The 16,030-nt window shown below is 40.4% G+C and overlaps 1 protein-coding gene across 6 annotated transcripts in view; it reads right to left on the bottom strand.

Annotated features, from left to right (window-relative positions):
* Window positions 1-16,030, bottom strand: part of CAB39L (calcium binding protein 39 like) — a 61,384-nt gene that overhangs the window by 7,804 nt on the left and 37,550 nt on the right. For all 6 annotated transcript variants that reach the window (XM_041467046.1, XM_041467045.1, XM_041467043.1 and 3 more), the window contains 5 exons: window positions 11,666-11,784; window positions 7,073-7,241; window positions 3,550-3,609; window positions 1,882-1,947; window positions 1,253-1,396 (listed from right to left, as the gene is read on the bottom strand). In XM_041467046.1, the coding sequence (XP_041322980.1) occupies window positions 1,253-1,396; window positions 1,882-1,947; window positions 3,550-3,609; window positions 7,073-7,241; window positions 11,666-11,784 (558 nt within the window). The remainder of the gene's footprint in view (window positions 1-1,252; window positions 1,397-1,881; window positions 1,948-3,549; window positions 3,610-7,072; window positions 7,242-11,665; window positions 11,785-16,030) is intronic.

Raw genomic sequence — 16,030 nt, 5'->3', positions numbered from 1 at the left:
TCATTAATTCAGGAACAGCAACTCATGTCTTTCATAAATAAAAATCTTGTATTTTTTCACAGAGTGTCTAAGAAACCCCAATCCCCTGATACCTTCTCTCCACTGGCATCTCAAAGGCTACAAGTGCCTGGAGCCAGACTGCTTGCTTATCTTGGAGCCACACACCTCCTGATAAGGAGGAGGAGTACAAGTTACTCACAGTGGTTCAGTTGACTGGAGGAAGTCAGCAAGGGAACAGCTTACCAAGCTGCTTATTTCACGAAAGGAATTTTCTTGAAATCCTCCCTGAAGCTTTTTTTTTTTTTTTTTTTTTTACAAAAGTAAAAGCTTTTTGGAGAAGCTGAATATTCTCTAAGTCTCCACACTGAAGATCTGAAAGCTTTTTTCCCAAATCAAAAATGGCAAAAGTACTAAATTTAACAAGTCACCCTGAATTTGTGTAACAAGTCACCCTGAATTTGTGGAGGGTGTTGTAACCTCTTTCCACAGTCATTTGGTGTTATCTGGTATCTTTCTTAGCCAACTTTCTTAGCCCTTCCCCATAGGGAAGGGATATCCTTAGAGGCCCAAAATTCCTTTTCTGATAATCATTAACAACTCTATTTATAGCTTGAAATTAACATGTTCATTCCAAATTGGAGTTAGTTTTGCATAACAATCTGACTCACCCTCTGTTCCAGAGCAGAGAACTCTTTTGATAGGAAAATGGTAAACTTCTAACTTGTTAACATTGATCATCATGAAAAAAGGGACACTGGTTGTGTCAGGTAATTGTTTAACACTGCCTTAATGTCACTGCCAAATGATGGAAGGATAGTATTAATTTCAAGCTCAAATTTACCAAACCATTTTAATACCTTTAAAAGCATATTTTGCTTGCACTGATGCCCAGCACCAGCACCACCTGCTTTTAATCTAAGGTAGAGTTTTAAGAACTTTTTCTTGTCTTTACGTAGAATCACATGGTAAAATGATCCAGAAGTAGGAAGAAGGTCCCCTGGATGCTACCTAGAAGTTGTGTATTTTGTTACCTCTAGCTTATGGCTACTTGACTGACTACCCCCAGCTCAAACCAAAATGATGCTGCTTTAGGTCTCACCTGAAAGGCCTTTTCAATTATGACACTCAAATACTGCAAGTGACTGTAAACCTCAACCTTTGCCTTAATTTTCTGGACTTCCTCTTGTCTACCTTGAAAGATATTTTTATGAGAAGAGAAAGTCTGCCACATCTACAAGTCATACTGGCTCACCTTGAACACATGGAATGCTTCAAACTGAATGTTGGGGCTTTTATCTCGCAGCAAGTTCATCATCAGCTTCAGGTTTTCTGGTTTGCTGATGTATTTCGTCATGATGGCGAAGTTGTGTCGGTCCAGAATCAGTTCACCCAGAAGCTGTAAGCAAAATCAGAAAAATCATGTGCTCATCTTCTAAATACTGCAGAGGGGGATCCTGCATATGGGCTGGGTGTAATAGGGGCTGGTGTGAGTAGCTGGGACAAAAGCAAGCGTAGACAAAGACAAGCTCATTTCATTGCCATGTTACATTCACACCCTCCTCTGCTTCCATGTGCAGGCCATGCCACACTTGGTGCCCCAGACAGAGACTGCCACCTTACTGCCAAGCTCATTGTAGCCCATGTCCTGAACCAAAGCACAGATCCGAGCTCAGAGGAGAAGTGACAGCACTCATTCCATAGAAATGGCCCAGAGACCCAGGAGAGAAGATACAGTGAGCTCCTGTGCTTTTCAGGAAGAGCATCACAAGCCCTTAGTTCTTCTGTTGATAGAAAAATGGCTGCTCCATTGCCCTACATGCACCTTGATAGTCTGCATAACACAGAGTAAAAATTTAGGAGGAAAGTGCTGAGAGATTTTACCTTCAAAGATTGTCTCTTTGTTACATAATTCTCAGAATGAAGGAGTTTTTCATAGTCCTCAAAGATCTAGAATAACAAGAAAAAACAAATGCATTAGATTCATGTCCAGCCTTCCTTCTCTTAGTCCTTCTCACCCCAGAGGCTGCAGCAGTGCCACCCTCTAATACTCCACTGCAATGCCAGGCCCAGCTCTTGTGGCCTCTTCTCTTGGCTGGTCATCACACAGTGAATTAACTAATGCCCAGGAACCCTCCTCTTCCAAGTGCTGCAGAGGGGGAATACCACATATGGACTGGATGGAACAGGGGCTGGTGTGAGCCAACTGGGACAGAAGTAAGCCAGTGCCTGGACAGCCTTCTCTTACAGAAGGGTGACTCTGCTGCCAGGACATGTGGGTCCAGCACATAACGTCCACTCACTCATATCGTGGTCATGCCAGGCTGTGTGACTGAGTACAACACCCCAAAATGGTGAGGGGGCATCCCAAATGCTCCTTTTGTGAGGTGCCACCTTGCCTGCCTTCAGCACTGTCACTTGCTAAAGTTCTTTGCCCAGCAAGGGTCACTAGGAGCAAAGTGTGTGCTGGATTTTGCAGGGATGGATCAAGGGGATCTTGTGGTCAGGAAGACTGAGAGATAAGGCTGCAGAATGTTCAGACTATCTACCAAACAAGAAACAAGCAGGAAAAATCAACACTGCTGTCCAATAGTCACCAAAAAAACAAAAACAAAAACAAAACAAAACAAAAAAAAAAAAAAAAAAAAAAACACAAAAAAACCCCCAAAAAAAAACTTGCTTAGGCAATTGATACTCAAAAATGTAAAACGTCAGATAAATGTAGAATGGGGACTGTTCCAGTACAGTGCTCTAGTATTAAGGGAAAAGATTAGCAGAGACACTTATTTTGCTCCAGCTAAGCTGCATTAGTGACTCAGCAATAATAAGCCTGCTCTTTTTCTAATCTTCATGGTAATCAGAATGAAAGAAATTTGTCTTTTCATTTTGGCAGTGAAATAAAGAATACCTTAGGTAACACAAAAACATGACCCACAGTCTAATTCCGTGATCTGTACCAATCCAATTTGAGTTCAATCCAATGGAATTTTTCTGACCCATATTTGGTTCAAAAGGGAGCCAAAAAGTCAAAGTGAAAAATAGCAGCTAACCAAGGGACTAATTGCCTTAGGAAGGTAATAGGAATACTCAGAGCTCTGTCCCTCATTCAGGTGCATGTAATTTCCAGTAATGCTAAAACTTGTTTCAGTAACTCTTCTCTTCTGTCCCAAAGTAGAGTAAATAACTCCAGTATGGCCCTGTCAGTGTTGGAGTATCACAAAACTGTTTAAAACCATGCACAGGTTTTCTCCCACGATCTGTTTGCGTGCAAAGTTTCAGTTCCATTCACACTTGAGGAGATCTGATGCACACAGAAAGGAATAAAACTTGCTCTTAACCTCTGAGTTCTCCTGAGAGCTTGGCTGTGTCCCCAGCTGTGTGCAGAGGGGGTATCTGCATCTCACATGCCAGCTGTGGGTTCTGCTCCAAAGCAGGGTTTGGTTTTGCAGTTCTGTGTGAGGAGTTTATGCAGAGCACGAAACTCCCTGTGCTTTTTTTTTCCAGCCAAGCATAAACAGATTTTTTAAAAAGCCTTTCAGCGTTGATACTTACTACATCATAATTTTGTTCCAGAAATTCTGCCACCAACAATTTGTGTCGCGTTAGCAGGTCCTGGGGAAGAACAGAGAAAGGTTACCTGAGAGAGCAAGTGCCTGTGATTGTCCCTGGATTCTCAAATGTGTTTCAGCAGTTTTGACCAGAAAGCATTTACAAGATGATTTCTATAGACAGCACTGCATTCATTAAGTGGTTAGTAGGACTTTTAGGGGAGAACTCAGTTAATGTAATGCTAACAGAATCAAGACAGACTTATTCTAATACTCTTTATTGCTGTTTGCCTCCCACCTTTTCTTGTTGTTGATAGGTCATAGTGCACAGTACTCACATTAAACAGGGATGGGCAAAAGGAAGAAAGAAAATTAACCCTTTATGGAGGATGAGCTCTGGTCTCCAAGCCAAAAGTGACCTACGTGCTCCCCCAGAGCTGGGGATGATGGTAAGCCTGAACTGCTATTGCTCATCTCCAAGAATACAAGGAAAATTCAACCACGGTATATACATATAGCTATTTAACAGTGAAAGCTAGGCACCAACTTAAGCTAAGCCATCCAGGCTCCCTCCACCTCCACTCCCTTCCCTGGAAGGAGTCTCAGGTAAGTGGGATGAGTCTCTTCTGTAGAGCTTTTTCTGCCCAGGGTTGACTTTCTGACGCAAAGCAGCAGCAGACCTTCCAGACAGCTGGACAGACGGACTCCCATTCCAGAAGGCTAACTAATTCAAATTTAAATTAAAAGAACCTCTCCCACAGAATGGTGATGCTGGTGCTCAGTGACAGCTATGCAAATGTTCAGCTCCAGGAGAAACTGTCTTTTTACTGGATGAATAGCTATGAAATGAGTGGCCAGTGTGAGGCATTTAAGTATGATTTTTATCTTACTGCTTCTTTTAAAATACAACACTGATCACAATAAATGCCTGATGAAGTCCATTCAAGTTGGTATTTTTCTGCTCTTTTTTATAATATTTTTCTTGGTTTCCCTACCCTGGCAGAGGCTGAAGCTGATGAGGAGCTCAAGCAGATGCACAGACGCATCCTCACAAATAAAAGAAATCCTTTACATACTAATCCTTTAATTTATTTTTACCATCAATTATAAGAGGAAAGCAGAGCACTACAAAATCCAGTGCCTGCTTTAAACACATCCCTTAATTTAGCAGGACTGCAGTGACAGCACTTTTAAAGGCTGAGTGAAACACATGATTCAGGAGCTTTTATGCAGGGCACTTGGAGGCAAGTACAAGTCCTTCAATAGGGGGCACAAATGAAATATAATCCAAAATGAGTTTTTAATGGGAAATGACGAGGAAGGATGGAGCAGCATTCAGCCAGCACATCCCAACTGCTGCTTGAACCCTCCACAGGCAGCTTATACCTTGAAATACAAGCCCTTTTCCTCTGCATTTTTAACAGCTCTGTTTCCTCTCTGCAGTGCACCTGGATAACTTTAATTAAGAAGTGCATCTTCAGATCATAATTCCACTGCTTCCCTACTATAAATATCCTCAGACTTTAAAACACATTTAATTAAGCCCTCCTCTGGTGCATGGACTACCCAAGGCTTTCAGCTCTGAACCAGACACCCTGGTGGCAACTGCAAACCCAACATGGGGACCCCAGAAATGAAAACATGAACTCAGTAATCCAGCCAGCAAACAGTCACAGGACTTATTTTCCCAGTATTAGAAATGAGGCAGCTCCATATTTCAGTCACTTCCACATCACCTCTTGCTGTTCCAGCTGCTCAGAGTAGCAGACAAACAGGAGATGAAATGAGCAGCTGGTTTCTTTCCAGAACTGACCATGTATCAGGTGCTGAGGCAATTTCAAAAAGACCTAAAAATGGTGTTCATACATTTCCCCCAAGCATTTTAAAAGGTGAAGTCTGTCCTTTGTCTGAGGATGAACTGCCCTCATACTCCTCTCTTTCCAGTGCATGTGAGGTTGTAGAATCCTATTTTTAAATCCTGCTAAAAATACACTCAGTTCACAGGGGACAGAAGTACATTCTACAGCTGTAGATCTATTAACAACATCAATCTCTCTTCTTTTTGGGAAGGTTGTAGCAGTCTACAGTCCCTGCCACAGCTTAATTAACCCTTATCCCCATCCTGCCTCCTGGCTGGGCTGAAGACTGTCCATCACCACCAACACACTGCTGTCCTGCTTAAGCAGGACCTGGGGAGAAGATGAAATTCTCTTCTGTCAAGCTGGGAACTGAGTCCAGAAGCACTTTTTCTGACCAGAAACAAAAGGGTAAAATGCCAGAAACAGAAGATTTAAATACCTCAGTTACGTTGCATTTTTATGCCTTGTCTGTGTTTCTGTGCTACTTTGAATTTCATAACCTTTACCTAATGGACATCACAACAGTGAAACTTACAATAAGGGAAAGATGCTGCAGTTGATTAAGGGGTGATTTGAATTGCTAATCCTGCTCAAGTCATTACTGAAGAATGCAATGTTATCTCCATTATGCAAATCTTTATCCCATTCAGTAGGTTAGTAAACACCAGTAAAATGCCAGGCTTCAGTGTATGTAGAATCACTGAGCTGAGCTCTAACATTCCTTACAATTACTCCTGAGGTCTATCTAATCATGTTTCTAATTAGCTTTGAAAGGAAAGAATAAACAATATGTTTCTATGACAGCAGGGAGCTCAGTGACAGAAGAAAAAAAGGAGTTGTATCTATATTTAGAACAGTCTTTAACTAAAAAGATTTTCCCTCAGCTTTCTTAAACTATTTTTTCAGAAATAAATTAATCTTCCCTGTATGTGAAGTTCACAGGCATCGAATTTATTTTGTTTTTTTTTTTTACTCAGAGACTATACCAGCAGCTGGTGGGAAGGATGATGGTCACGTACAAACTACAAGAAATTTGGCATCTTCACCCAGCCTCATTTTTAATACAACACAAACTCTACCCAGAACACTCTACTCTACACTCTACAGAGCCTATGCAGTGCTTCCACTTACTTAGCTTTTAGCACTACAGTCCTTACACTGAACCATGGCTCACAAAAATAAGACTCTGAATACACTGTAAAACAATCAGCAGGCTTGGCATTAATCTATACTTGACTGCTGAGCTGAGAAGGGACAGCAAGAATTACAATTATTTCATATGCTAGTTTTAAATGATGCCTTCTATTCACTCCTATGGTCATGATGAGCAGTGGGTTTGTCGTGGGGAAGGTAGGGAGAGAAAAAGGTTATGCATTTTACAAGAACTGTAGGTAATACATGATTAATTTGAGTGTTTAATGGTAGCATAAAAGACTGTGAGTTATCAAGGTGAAGAGTGTGAATTAAATACAGATTTACATTTCTCTAAAGATTCTTGGCAGAGTTGATTGCTGTTGTGAATCCTGCTACAATCAGACCAAGGTTTAATTAATTATATCCTTTACTGAACAATAAAAAAGCCACCCAGTTCAAAGCAACACAGCGCTCAGTGATGGCTTCTGATGGAGTGCTGCTTTTGACACAAAATGCATGTACTGAATAATTTACCTTGAATGTAGCAAAGGCATCAGAAGCAATATCAAATGTTGACATTTCCACATATTTAAAAAAGTCTCTGAACTGTTCTGAAAATAGTATGATTTTGGCCAAGGGTTCATGGCGGATACACTCTCTTAGCATGATTCCACAACGTAAGGCAATATTTGGGGATTCATATCTGGAGAATGAAGAGAAACAGAAAACATCAAAACATAGAAGAAAGAAGATAAACGGGCACCTTTCTAGCAACAGGGAACTTTGTCGCACAGGGAACACCTGCCAGGAGGGACACCACACACTGAGGGCAGCTCCCAGCCAGTGCTGTACCCAGCTGCAGGACCTCATCCCAAAGCTCAGGAGCAGACACAGACAAGGCTGCCAGAATTTTTCATTGCAAACCTCCTTCTTCCCAAGCCAAAACACATTTCGGTGTAAATTTGCACTACACCCCCTCTCTGTGAAAAGACCGTGGGGAGTGTGCAACATTTCAACAGAAATCCTTCACCCTTTTGGATTTGTGAGAAAGCACAGCCTGTACAATATAATAACCTCCCTTTTCAGAGTTAATTCTGAGCTCCTCAGTTTATCCAAGAAAACTGCAACACCTCATGACCATCCATCACCTCCCACTCCTCTTCTAGAGGACATCACTCTGGAGTATTAATGAGGAAGGTAGGAAGAGTCTCTCCAGGCAGTCTGCACAGGATTAAGATTTCTGTAGCTCTGAAATTTATTTTTTTTTCTTCAGTTTAGGAGGAGTCCTGCTCAATGCCTCTTCTGCAGAGGCTCTGGCTGTGCTAGGACACAAGCACCCATTCCTCAAGTTACAATCCCGTTATGGCACATGAGGCACTGCAATAGCCAGGAGCCAGCACACGTCTCACCCTTGGAGAGGAAGGAAGGGAGGGAGGGGGGAGGAAATTCAGATCATCTTCAATTTCTATTAAGTCTTGATTTTTTTAAAGCTGAAATTAATCTGAAACAAAACTGTTAGAAACACATTAAAAACAAAAAGGATGAAATCCAACAGTCAAGTAGGATTTAAAATTCATTTTTTCCAGCAGTCTGCCAGAAATCACATGAAAGTGGTGAAGTCCAAGGGGACAGAAAGCACTCTCTGTTTCAATAAACTGGTTATACTATATCAGAACTGTGTATTATCACCCAGAGATTATCAGCATCGTTTTTCCTTTGCACAATTAATTCCTATCACTAGGCCAAAAGAAATACTTTTTTTTTTTTAAAAAAAAGGAAGAAAAACACAAAATGCCATCTGTGCTGTAAGTGAGTGGGCCCTCAAATTTACCCCCAGCATGCAGTTTAAAAGAACAGTTGTGTTCTGCAAGCATACCAGAGCTGCATACTTCAACCTGCTGTCAACAATAGTTGGCTTAATGAAAATGGATTGCTATTCCAAACAGGCAAATGAAGCTTCCCACCCTCAAGGAAATGCACTCAAGCCTCTATTTGTTTTGGTTTGGGGAAGCATTTGCAAACTTGAATTTCTAACTCTTCAAACAGCAGAAATTCACTGATGTTTCCCATTGAGGCATCAGGTCCATTAACAGGAATACTAATTTTTAAGGAAAATGAGGCAGAGCTGCTCCTAGGAGTGCAGCCAAGAAAATATTTAATAGTTGGCTAATGAATATTTTGGTTGGAATAAAAGCAAATTACATTGTTTCCAGCACAATAACTTTTAAAAACATCAAGTATCAACAGAATCGTTCTTAGTCAAATGCTCCATTATCTGGAAGTGGGTTATGGACCTTTGGCTGTTCACACAAGCAAAGGAAGTTGGGTTTGGTGCCTGGAATAAGCCTGGAAGAAGTTTACAGGCTGCCCAGTCATAGCTAGCATGTCCTTCGCACCCACACTTGCATGCAAATCCACCAGGCAGGAATGACAGAAATGTAATTCAAAATCACTTCTAATGAGCAATTAGTGCTCTATGCTGATGTATTTCCACAGCAGAAAAAATTACTGAGTTCTTTTCTGTTTGGATGAACTTACAACCTAAAGAAACCCCCACACAGTGAATACTGGAGAGAACTAGAAAATTAAACAATGGACTTGAAGTATTTCAAAACACTTATTGTGAAGTTTGAAAGAGGCAAGACTGAGAGCAGAAATGCATTTCTGTGTAAAGGGAATCATTCTTCCATGGTTACTGCAGAAGACGGTACAAGGTGAGGAGCACAGGCAGGAGATTTGGAAGGCATCAAGCCTGGGAGACACAAGGTCTTAAACAGATGTATTCTGCTCTGACTACATTACTTGTATAGCCTGAGTTCATCCTTGGATAAACTCAAGGGGAATTCTACAGCCTCAGCCAATATACCATTAAAGCTTTAACTGAGCTGTGATGTGAAGAGGGCATCACAACACAGGCTGGGGCAGTGTCTAGGGTAGAGATAGCATGTGGCATGAGATATAGATATATAGATATATAGATATATAGATATATAGATATATATTCATAAAGAAGCTTCTAAATTTGTCACTTGAGAGAAACAATGCAAGTGCCATAAACTGTCCTCAACAGTCACTGTCCTAGAGGGAAAATATTTTAAATTACAAAGGACAAAGTTATTTCTGGGCTAATGCAATAGGCTGACACCAGAGCAAAAAAATTGGCCCAAATACAACTGGTTCTCTATGTACACCAAATACTGTACTCATCTGAAATCCTACACACAAAGCCTGCACACAGAAAAGAAGATGCTATTAAAGCAAGTCCTCGTGCAGCAGCAAAGTCAAATAACCTACACAAGTGAAAGAAAATTTTTTAAAAAGTGAACTATGTGCTGTGTGTTTTCTGAAGCTGAGAAGCTGGAAGGAAGCAGTCAACAAGTAAAATGAAGCCTAAAAGGTAGGAACTGTTATCTCAAGTTGGCAGTTCCACTGGAGTATGAGACAGGAAATGCTGGGCGGGAGCTCTGATTGAAGATCCTTCCCACCCAACAGAGCTCACATTAAGCCACAAAAAAGGAACCTTTTTCTTTTGGGGACTGACACGGGCCAGAGGAAATTTTGCATCCAATGGAAGTATCACAGTCACAATAGTCTTGGGCCATTTCTTTTATAGTCATGGTAAAGGTGATTTTTTTTTCTCTCCAGGTAATGTCATGATGTCATGTAACAAACACAGAATGGCACAAGTCAGCCAAACTCACTTTCCTTTAGCAGAGTTTAATTTCCTATATTTGCTATAGCATTATATAAATATATATCTATATAGTATAAATAATATAATTCATTCAGCATTAAATAAATAAGAAAACATATCCTCAAGTCACATTTTCACATGGTGGTGTCTAATATGAGGTGCTTGCTTCCCAGTCCTGCAGCTGACTGCACACACACCCCCAACACTGTGGGCATGCAGCAATCTGTGTGTTCAGGGCCCTGCCCTGGCTGCAGGCACAGATTTTAGGTCTCATTTTCAGACAGTCCCAGCAGCAGGACACAGGCAGGGAAGGCATCATCGTGTCTGACATCATTGCACTGTTCTGCAGCAGCTGCTCAGGCTGGGCAGGACTGACTCTGGGCTTCTACTGATGGATTCAACTGCACTTTTTAACAAGACATTCCAGAAATGGCAATTCTGAGCTGCAGATGACTAGCCAAGACATGATGAACAAGGAGCCCAAGGACCACAGACACACTCCTGCATGCAGCAAGGTTCTCAAAAAAAGCATCTTAGTGATGATATTTAAATTAATCCACCAGCTCAGGTCACTTACTGTAAAATGTCTGTCATTTTAAGCATATATGCATAAAAACTTTACTATCATCTTAATATTCTTGGTTGCTACAGATGCCAAAGAAAATCTGGGAGATAATCCAAAAATATTTTTTATCTTTAAATAAATCCCAGACATATGGTAGTGATACATGCTCAGTGTGCAAGATCAAAATGAGTGAAAAACTGAAAAAGCAAAGACAGAGAAAAGGGAAGAAAATTATTGTATATACATAGGAAATTAAAAACTGTTTGTAATAATGATGGAAAGAATTATCATCACTGTCCTGACGCTTAAAAGACCAAAAAAAAAAATTAATGCTGAAAGTTGTGGGGTAAATTACAGAAAGAATTTAAAGTTGGAGTTCACTTGTGGCCACAAGCGTTGGAGAAGCCTGTCCCACAGGCACAACTACTCTTTTAATGCATTTTTGCTTCTCTCTGTTCTACCACTCAGTGCTCCAGTTTGACTCCAGTTATTTACAGACACCACTGCTGGTCACTCCTGCAATGCACAAATGTCTAAATGAACCTGAGCTGTCACCAGCAATGCTACACAAGAGTTCATGGGGAGAAATGAAGTGCACATCACATGGGGTACAGTCAAAAGCAACCAGCACATAATTATTTCAATATGAAGTTTGGAGAAGAAATAACAGACAAATTAAATAATCTGACCATTAAAAAGTATAGAGTTCCATAGAAAGAAAGACAATACGAAAAAAATAAAGTAAGAAAGCTGGAACAAAATCTGAATTTTTTTTTTTTTTTAAACTAAAAGTGAGAAAGTAGATCAACTGCAATGCCAGCATGTTCCAGGCAATGCTCTTTAATGAAACTCAAATTAAAGCACCTACCCTTTTAGAAGCATGAACAGGATATGTGGATGGGCACTAATGTATTCCACAGTAGGGCTGCGCGTGCCAATTTGTCTTCTCAAGATGTTGTTGAATATCTGGGAAACATCCTTTTTGCCCTGTTAAAGAAGCAAAATATATCTTTGCTTAGAAAAACATGAGAAAACAAACATTTACTATAACATTGATTTAAAGTACAAATGAAACTGAAATCAGAACAGGTCAGCCTTTTTTTCCTCCAGTCTCTGCCTCATATTTGCTGTTTCTCCAATGCCACAAGAAGGCTTCCTCCTTCCGGTGGCCCTGAAGGCTCCCGACTTCCCCACTCCCATTTGCACCTTTTTTTCCCTAAATGAAGATGTGCATGCCTCTTACACTGCCACCCAAGTCCCTGGCTATTTCAAATAGCAACACTAAAGCACCATAAAAGCAAGCCACTAGCCTGAGCCAAGCCTGCTGCTGCCGTGTGTGCTGTTATTCCCGCAGCCTCCAAATGGGAGTAACAGAGCTGGTACCAAACCTCTGCCACACTGCCTACACTTAAAAAGCTAAAGCTTTTTATCAGTCAAGTGCAAACAACTCCAAGTGTGATTACATTTCTGAAAATCAGGGTTCGATTTAAACTGTGCCCATTATTTACCAAGGAAAATGAAATAACTGCTACCAATAAAACGGCTGCATCACGTACGTGTCTCTACTTTAACCAAAACTAAAGTCCTTCTCTCTGTCCTGATGTTGTGCTGTGTGCACCTATCTACACAATCACAGTCTGTCTTCAAATGCTTCCCTGTGCAAACAGCTTTCCAGAAGGTCTCTCCAAGTCATGTTCTGTTCAGTCAGAGGGTTCACCAATACATCTGGCATTAGAAATCCACATCCTCCCCCGCCACGTTCTCCCCTGGCACAGCAGACAAATTGATGGGAACTAAGGGAGGTGAGAGATGGATGCACTAAGCACCAGTAACCAAGGCACTGAGTCAACAGCAGGTCACCATGCACAGGGCAAGTTAAAGCAAAAGGTCACTTATAATCTGTACATGCTGATTGATCTGTCTTGGGAGGACAAACATTCCTTGGCAGAGAAATTATTGAATGTTTGAAGCCAAGGAGCAGAGAGTTTCACATGGAGGAAAATTCCCTGGTTTCACCTCTACAAATAAATCAGTGCTGAGGAACACAAAATATTCTGCCTTCCTATTTGTTCCAGCCCAGCTGGCTTGGAGACTTGGAGACTCTGGGAATTAAACAGGAGAATCAAATCAGTGCAGGCCAGTCCATCTGCCTTTGTCTGCAACACTTTTTTTGACCCTTGGACATTATTTCAAATAGGCTGATTCTGTATAAAGTCATCCCATTCTCCCCTGTCTTTACAACACCCATATCATGTGCCTGGAATCTTGCGATCCCCACAGGCTTCAGCAGTTACTCCAAGATGAAAACAATTCCGACAGAGAAGAGCTGTTGAAAGGGTGAGGTAAAGATGGCCAGAAATTAAGTGATCCTCTCTGCTATGCTGAATTTTGTATTAGTTACTTAATACTGTGTGCATTGCAGCATAATATCCATGAGCAGAGAGGGGATGGACACAGATATCTAGATATCTAGATATGTGTATCCAATTATAGCTAATTTTCTAGAGATCAGTGATAGGGAAAGCCAGAGTTGATCTCCATGGGCTCTCCAGGAGGGAATGAAGGCAAATAAGAGAACGATGACACATTTCCCTCACCACCTGACATACACTAAAATTGTAGGAGTACTTTTGAAACACTCCTTACTTGGATCTGCAATTGAATTTTACCTTATAATGAAATACATATGGCCAAGATAAGGCGGCACGAAGAGAAAGTGGCTAGACAAGAACAAAAAAACCTTGCCAAGGATGCATGATATAAATAAAAATTGTATAATACCTATACCATAATTTAGCCCCTGTTTCAATGCAAAGTAGGGGAAAGATTATAAAATCACCAGTCCTGGGCTTTTAGTTGTTTACTGCCTATTTTAGGGGCTTTGCAGTTTGTGAACCTTTAGGCTTACACACAGTAACATCTACATTTTCAGTTGACTTCTGCTGTTTGCACATTTGCCTCAGTTCTTTAAAAGTCAAAAATAAATTTCACATTTTAAATTTCTGAAAAGCCAGTCTGATCTTGATTCTGGACTCCTGCCCAAACCCGACTTTAATGCTTCAAAACAATATCATCACTGAAATTGTCTCTTGTTTGTTGAGTGGCAGAAGCAATAAACCTGTGTCTTCTATGGACGTGTGATGGATGTGTGATGGAAGTCTCCCCTACTCTGTCTTGGAAAATACATCTTCTAAGGGAAGTTCAGCTGTGAAAAACTGGGATCAAAGTGGACAGCAGGGCTGGTGAGGAGGACAGGGGGAGTCAGGACAAAGAAAAGTAACATTATTGCCTTCAGAAATCAGATTTTCAGTAGTTTATGATTTGCTTTTTACCCTTACATACAGATCAAAAAATTAACTCACATGTTATAGAGCAATGAAGCAACTTAGATACCAGCTGTAGCCACCAATATAACAAAATGGAAACAGAAAAGTTGATAAACTGGAAAAGCCAGTGGGAAGACATGAAGACAAAGCAGCACACGCTCTTACTGTCCTCTCGTTTAGTGACATTTGGTTTCTAGTGTTTTGTCCAAAGAACATCTATAACAGCTTGGCTAAATGATTGGAAAGCTTTTGCAATTAATAAAAAAATATATTTTGCCATAAGAATTACGAGAATTGTTTGTAAGAACAGCAATTCAACAACAGATTAGGTATTTCATCCAGGGCTTGCTTTTAAAGACTGCATGTTCAATATGTTGATACAGATTTTTTTTCTGGCAAAAGCAATACAGACTGTTGTGTAACTAAAAAAATGCAGAAGTGTCCCTTCTGTGCTTACAGTATCTTCTCCTCCCCTCTTCTCCATTTCTCTTAAAGGTTTTTTTAAGGGCTTGGGTTGTTGGGTTTTGAGTATTTTTGTAATTAGACATTTAACAGTAATCAGAGGAGGCACAGAGAAGACAAAGGATTAAAAAAAACCCTTCTGAACTTAAGATCCAAGCAAGAGTGAGAGAATTCCACTAAAAAAAATTCAAAAATTGATACATGTCATTTTCAAAAATTAATAACAAATAAATAAATCGGTCCTTGATTCTGGATTTACTGGTGGTAAGGGGTGGAGTGGAAAAAATTAAACATAAATCACCCATTTTCCTCCCCTTCATTCATTTACAAAATGGAAAGAAAATAACTTCTACACATGACTCCCACAAAAGGTGTCTCTGAGAGCATCAGATCTCTTTGAGAAATTGATTTTTCTCTCCAGCAGCTGCCTGTACATTGGGTACTGCTCCTGTTCCAGACCTCAGCAGTGGAGGTTTGGCTCCTGGGCACTGGGGATTTCCCGCTGGTGGCCGGACACTTGTGAGGAATCACCAGCCCAGGAACCACAGAAATCATGGAACTCATACCAGCAGTCCCTGGGGCACTATCCCAGCTGAGAGCAAACCACAGGAATGACAATGGCCTGACAGTGACAGAGTTTATTCCCATCCCTACCAGTCAACAGTAAATGAACAGGATTGATATTTATCCTGAATTACTGCAATCTCTGCTGCTATAACGCTTTTCTCCTTACTTACAAGCAAGTTTAGTTGTCATAGCAATTATTTACTAGGTTTTTGGTTTAACAACAAAGCTGGCAAGAAGTTCCACAGAATATATAATTTTCTATTTAAATATATGAAATTAAATAATATATATACATATACATTCATATTAATTTTTCTATCTCACTATTAATCTATCTTTCTATAATCTTTCTAATTTCTGGAAAAAAAGTTATATGCCTTTATTCTTTTAATCCAAACAATTAAGTGGGGGACACCCAAATTACCTTGTGACCTGCTGTCTGTTTTTAACATGTTTTTCAATTCCTTTCCTCTCAACTAAACTATTTTCTTTCTTTCAGTCTTTGTCACGTGAAATTCTCCATGCTTCCAATTATTTTTATTCCATGTCCCTGAACCCTCTCTAAATTGGACACTCTTCAGAGACAGCAGGTAGCTCTAGTAGCACTATCCCAAACATCATCCCTGCAGCTTACAAGGTTGGTCCTAGACAGTATTTCCAGCACCATGCCCTATCTTGTTTGGATACACATGGAAATATTTCTTTATTGGTTTTGTTTTAATTTTAAAAACACAGATTTACTGCCAGTGTCTTTCAGGACAACAGCCAATCTAGAGCAGCAACTCTCTTCAGCCTGTGGAAAACAGTTTTGAATACAATGAAGTTATTTACACTTCAGAAGAATATGGCTCTAGTCACTGACAACACCAAGACCAAGG

Source organism: Pyrgilauda ruficollis, unplaced genomic scaffold (genome assembly GCF_017590135.1).
Source record: "Pyrgilauda ruficollis isolate IOZ18807 unplaced genomic scaffold, ASM1759013v1 scaffold20, whole genome shotgun sequence".
Lineage (NCBI taxonomy): Eukaryota > Metazoa > Chordata > Aves > Passeriformes > Passeridae > Pyrgilauda > Pyrgilauda ruficollis.
Note: the sequence above shows the minus strand (reverse complement) of the source record. Positions and strands in the feature narration are given on the sequence as shown.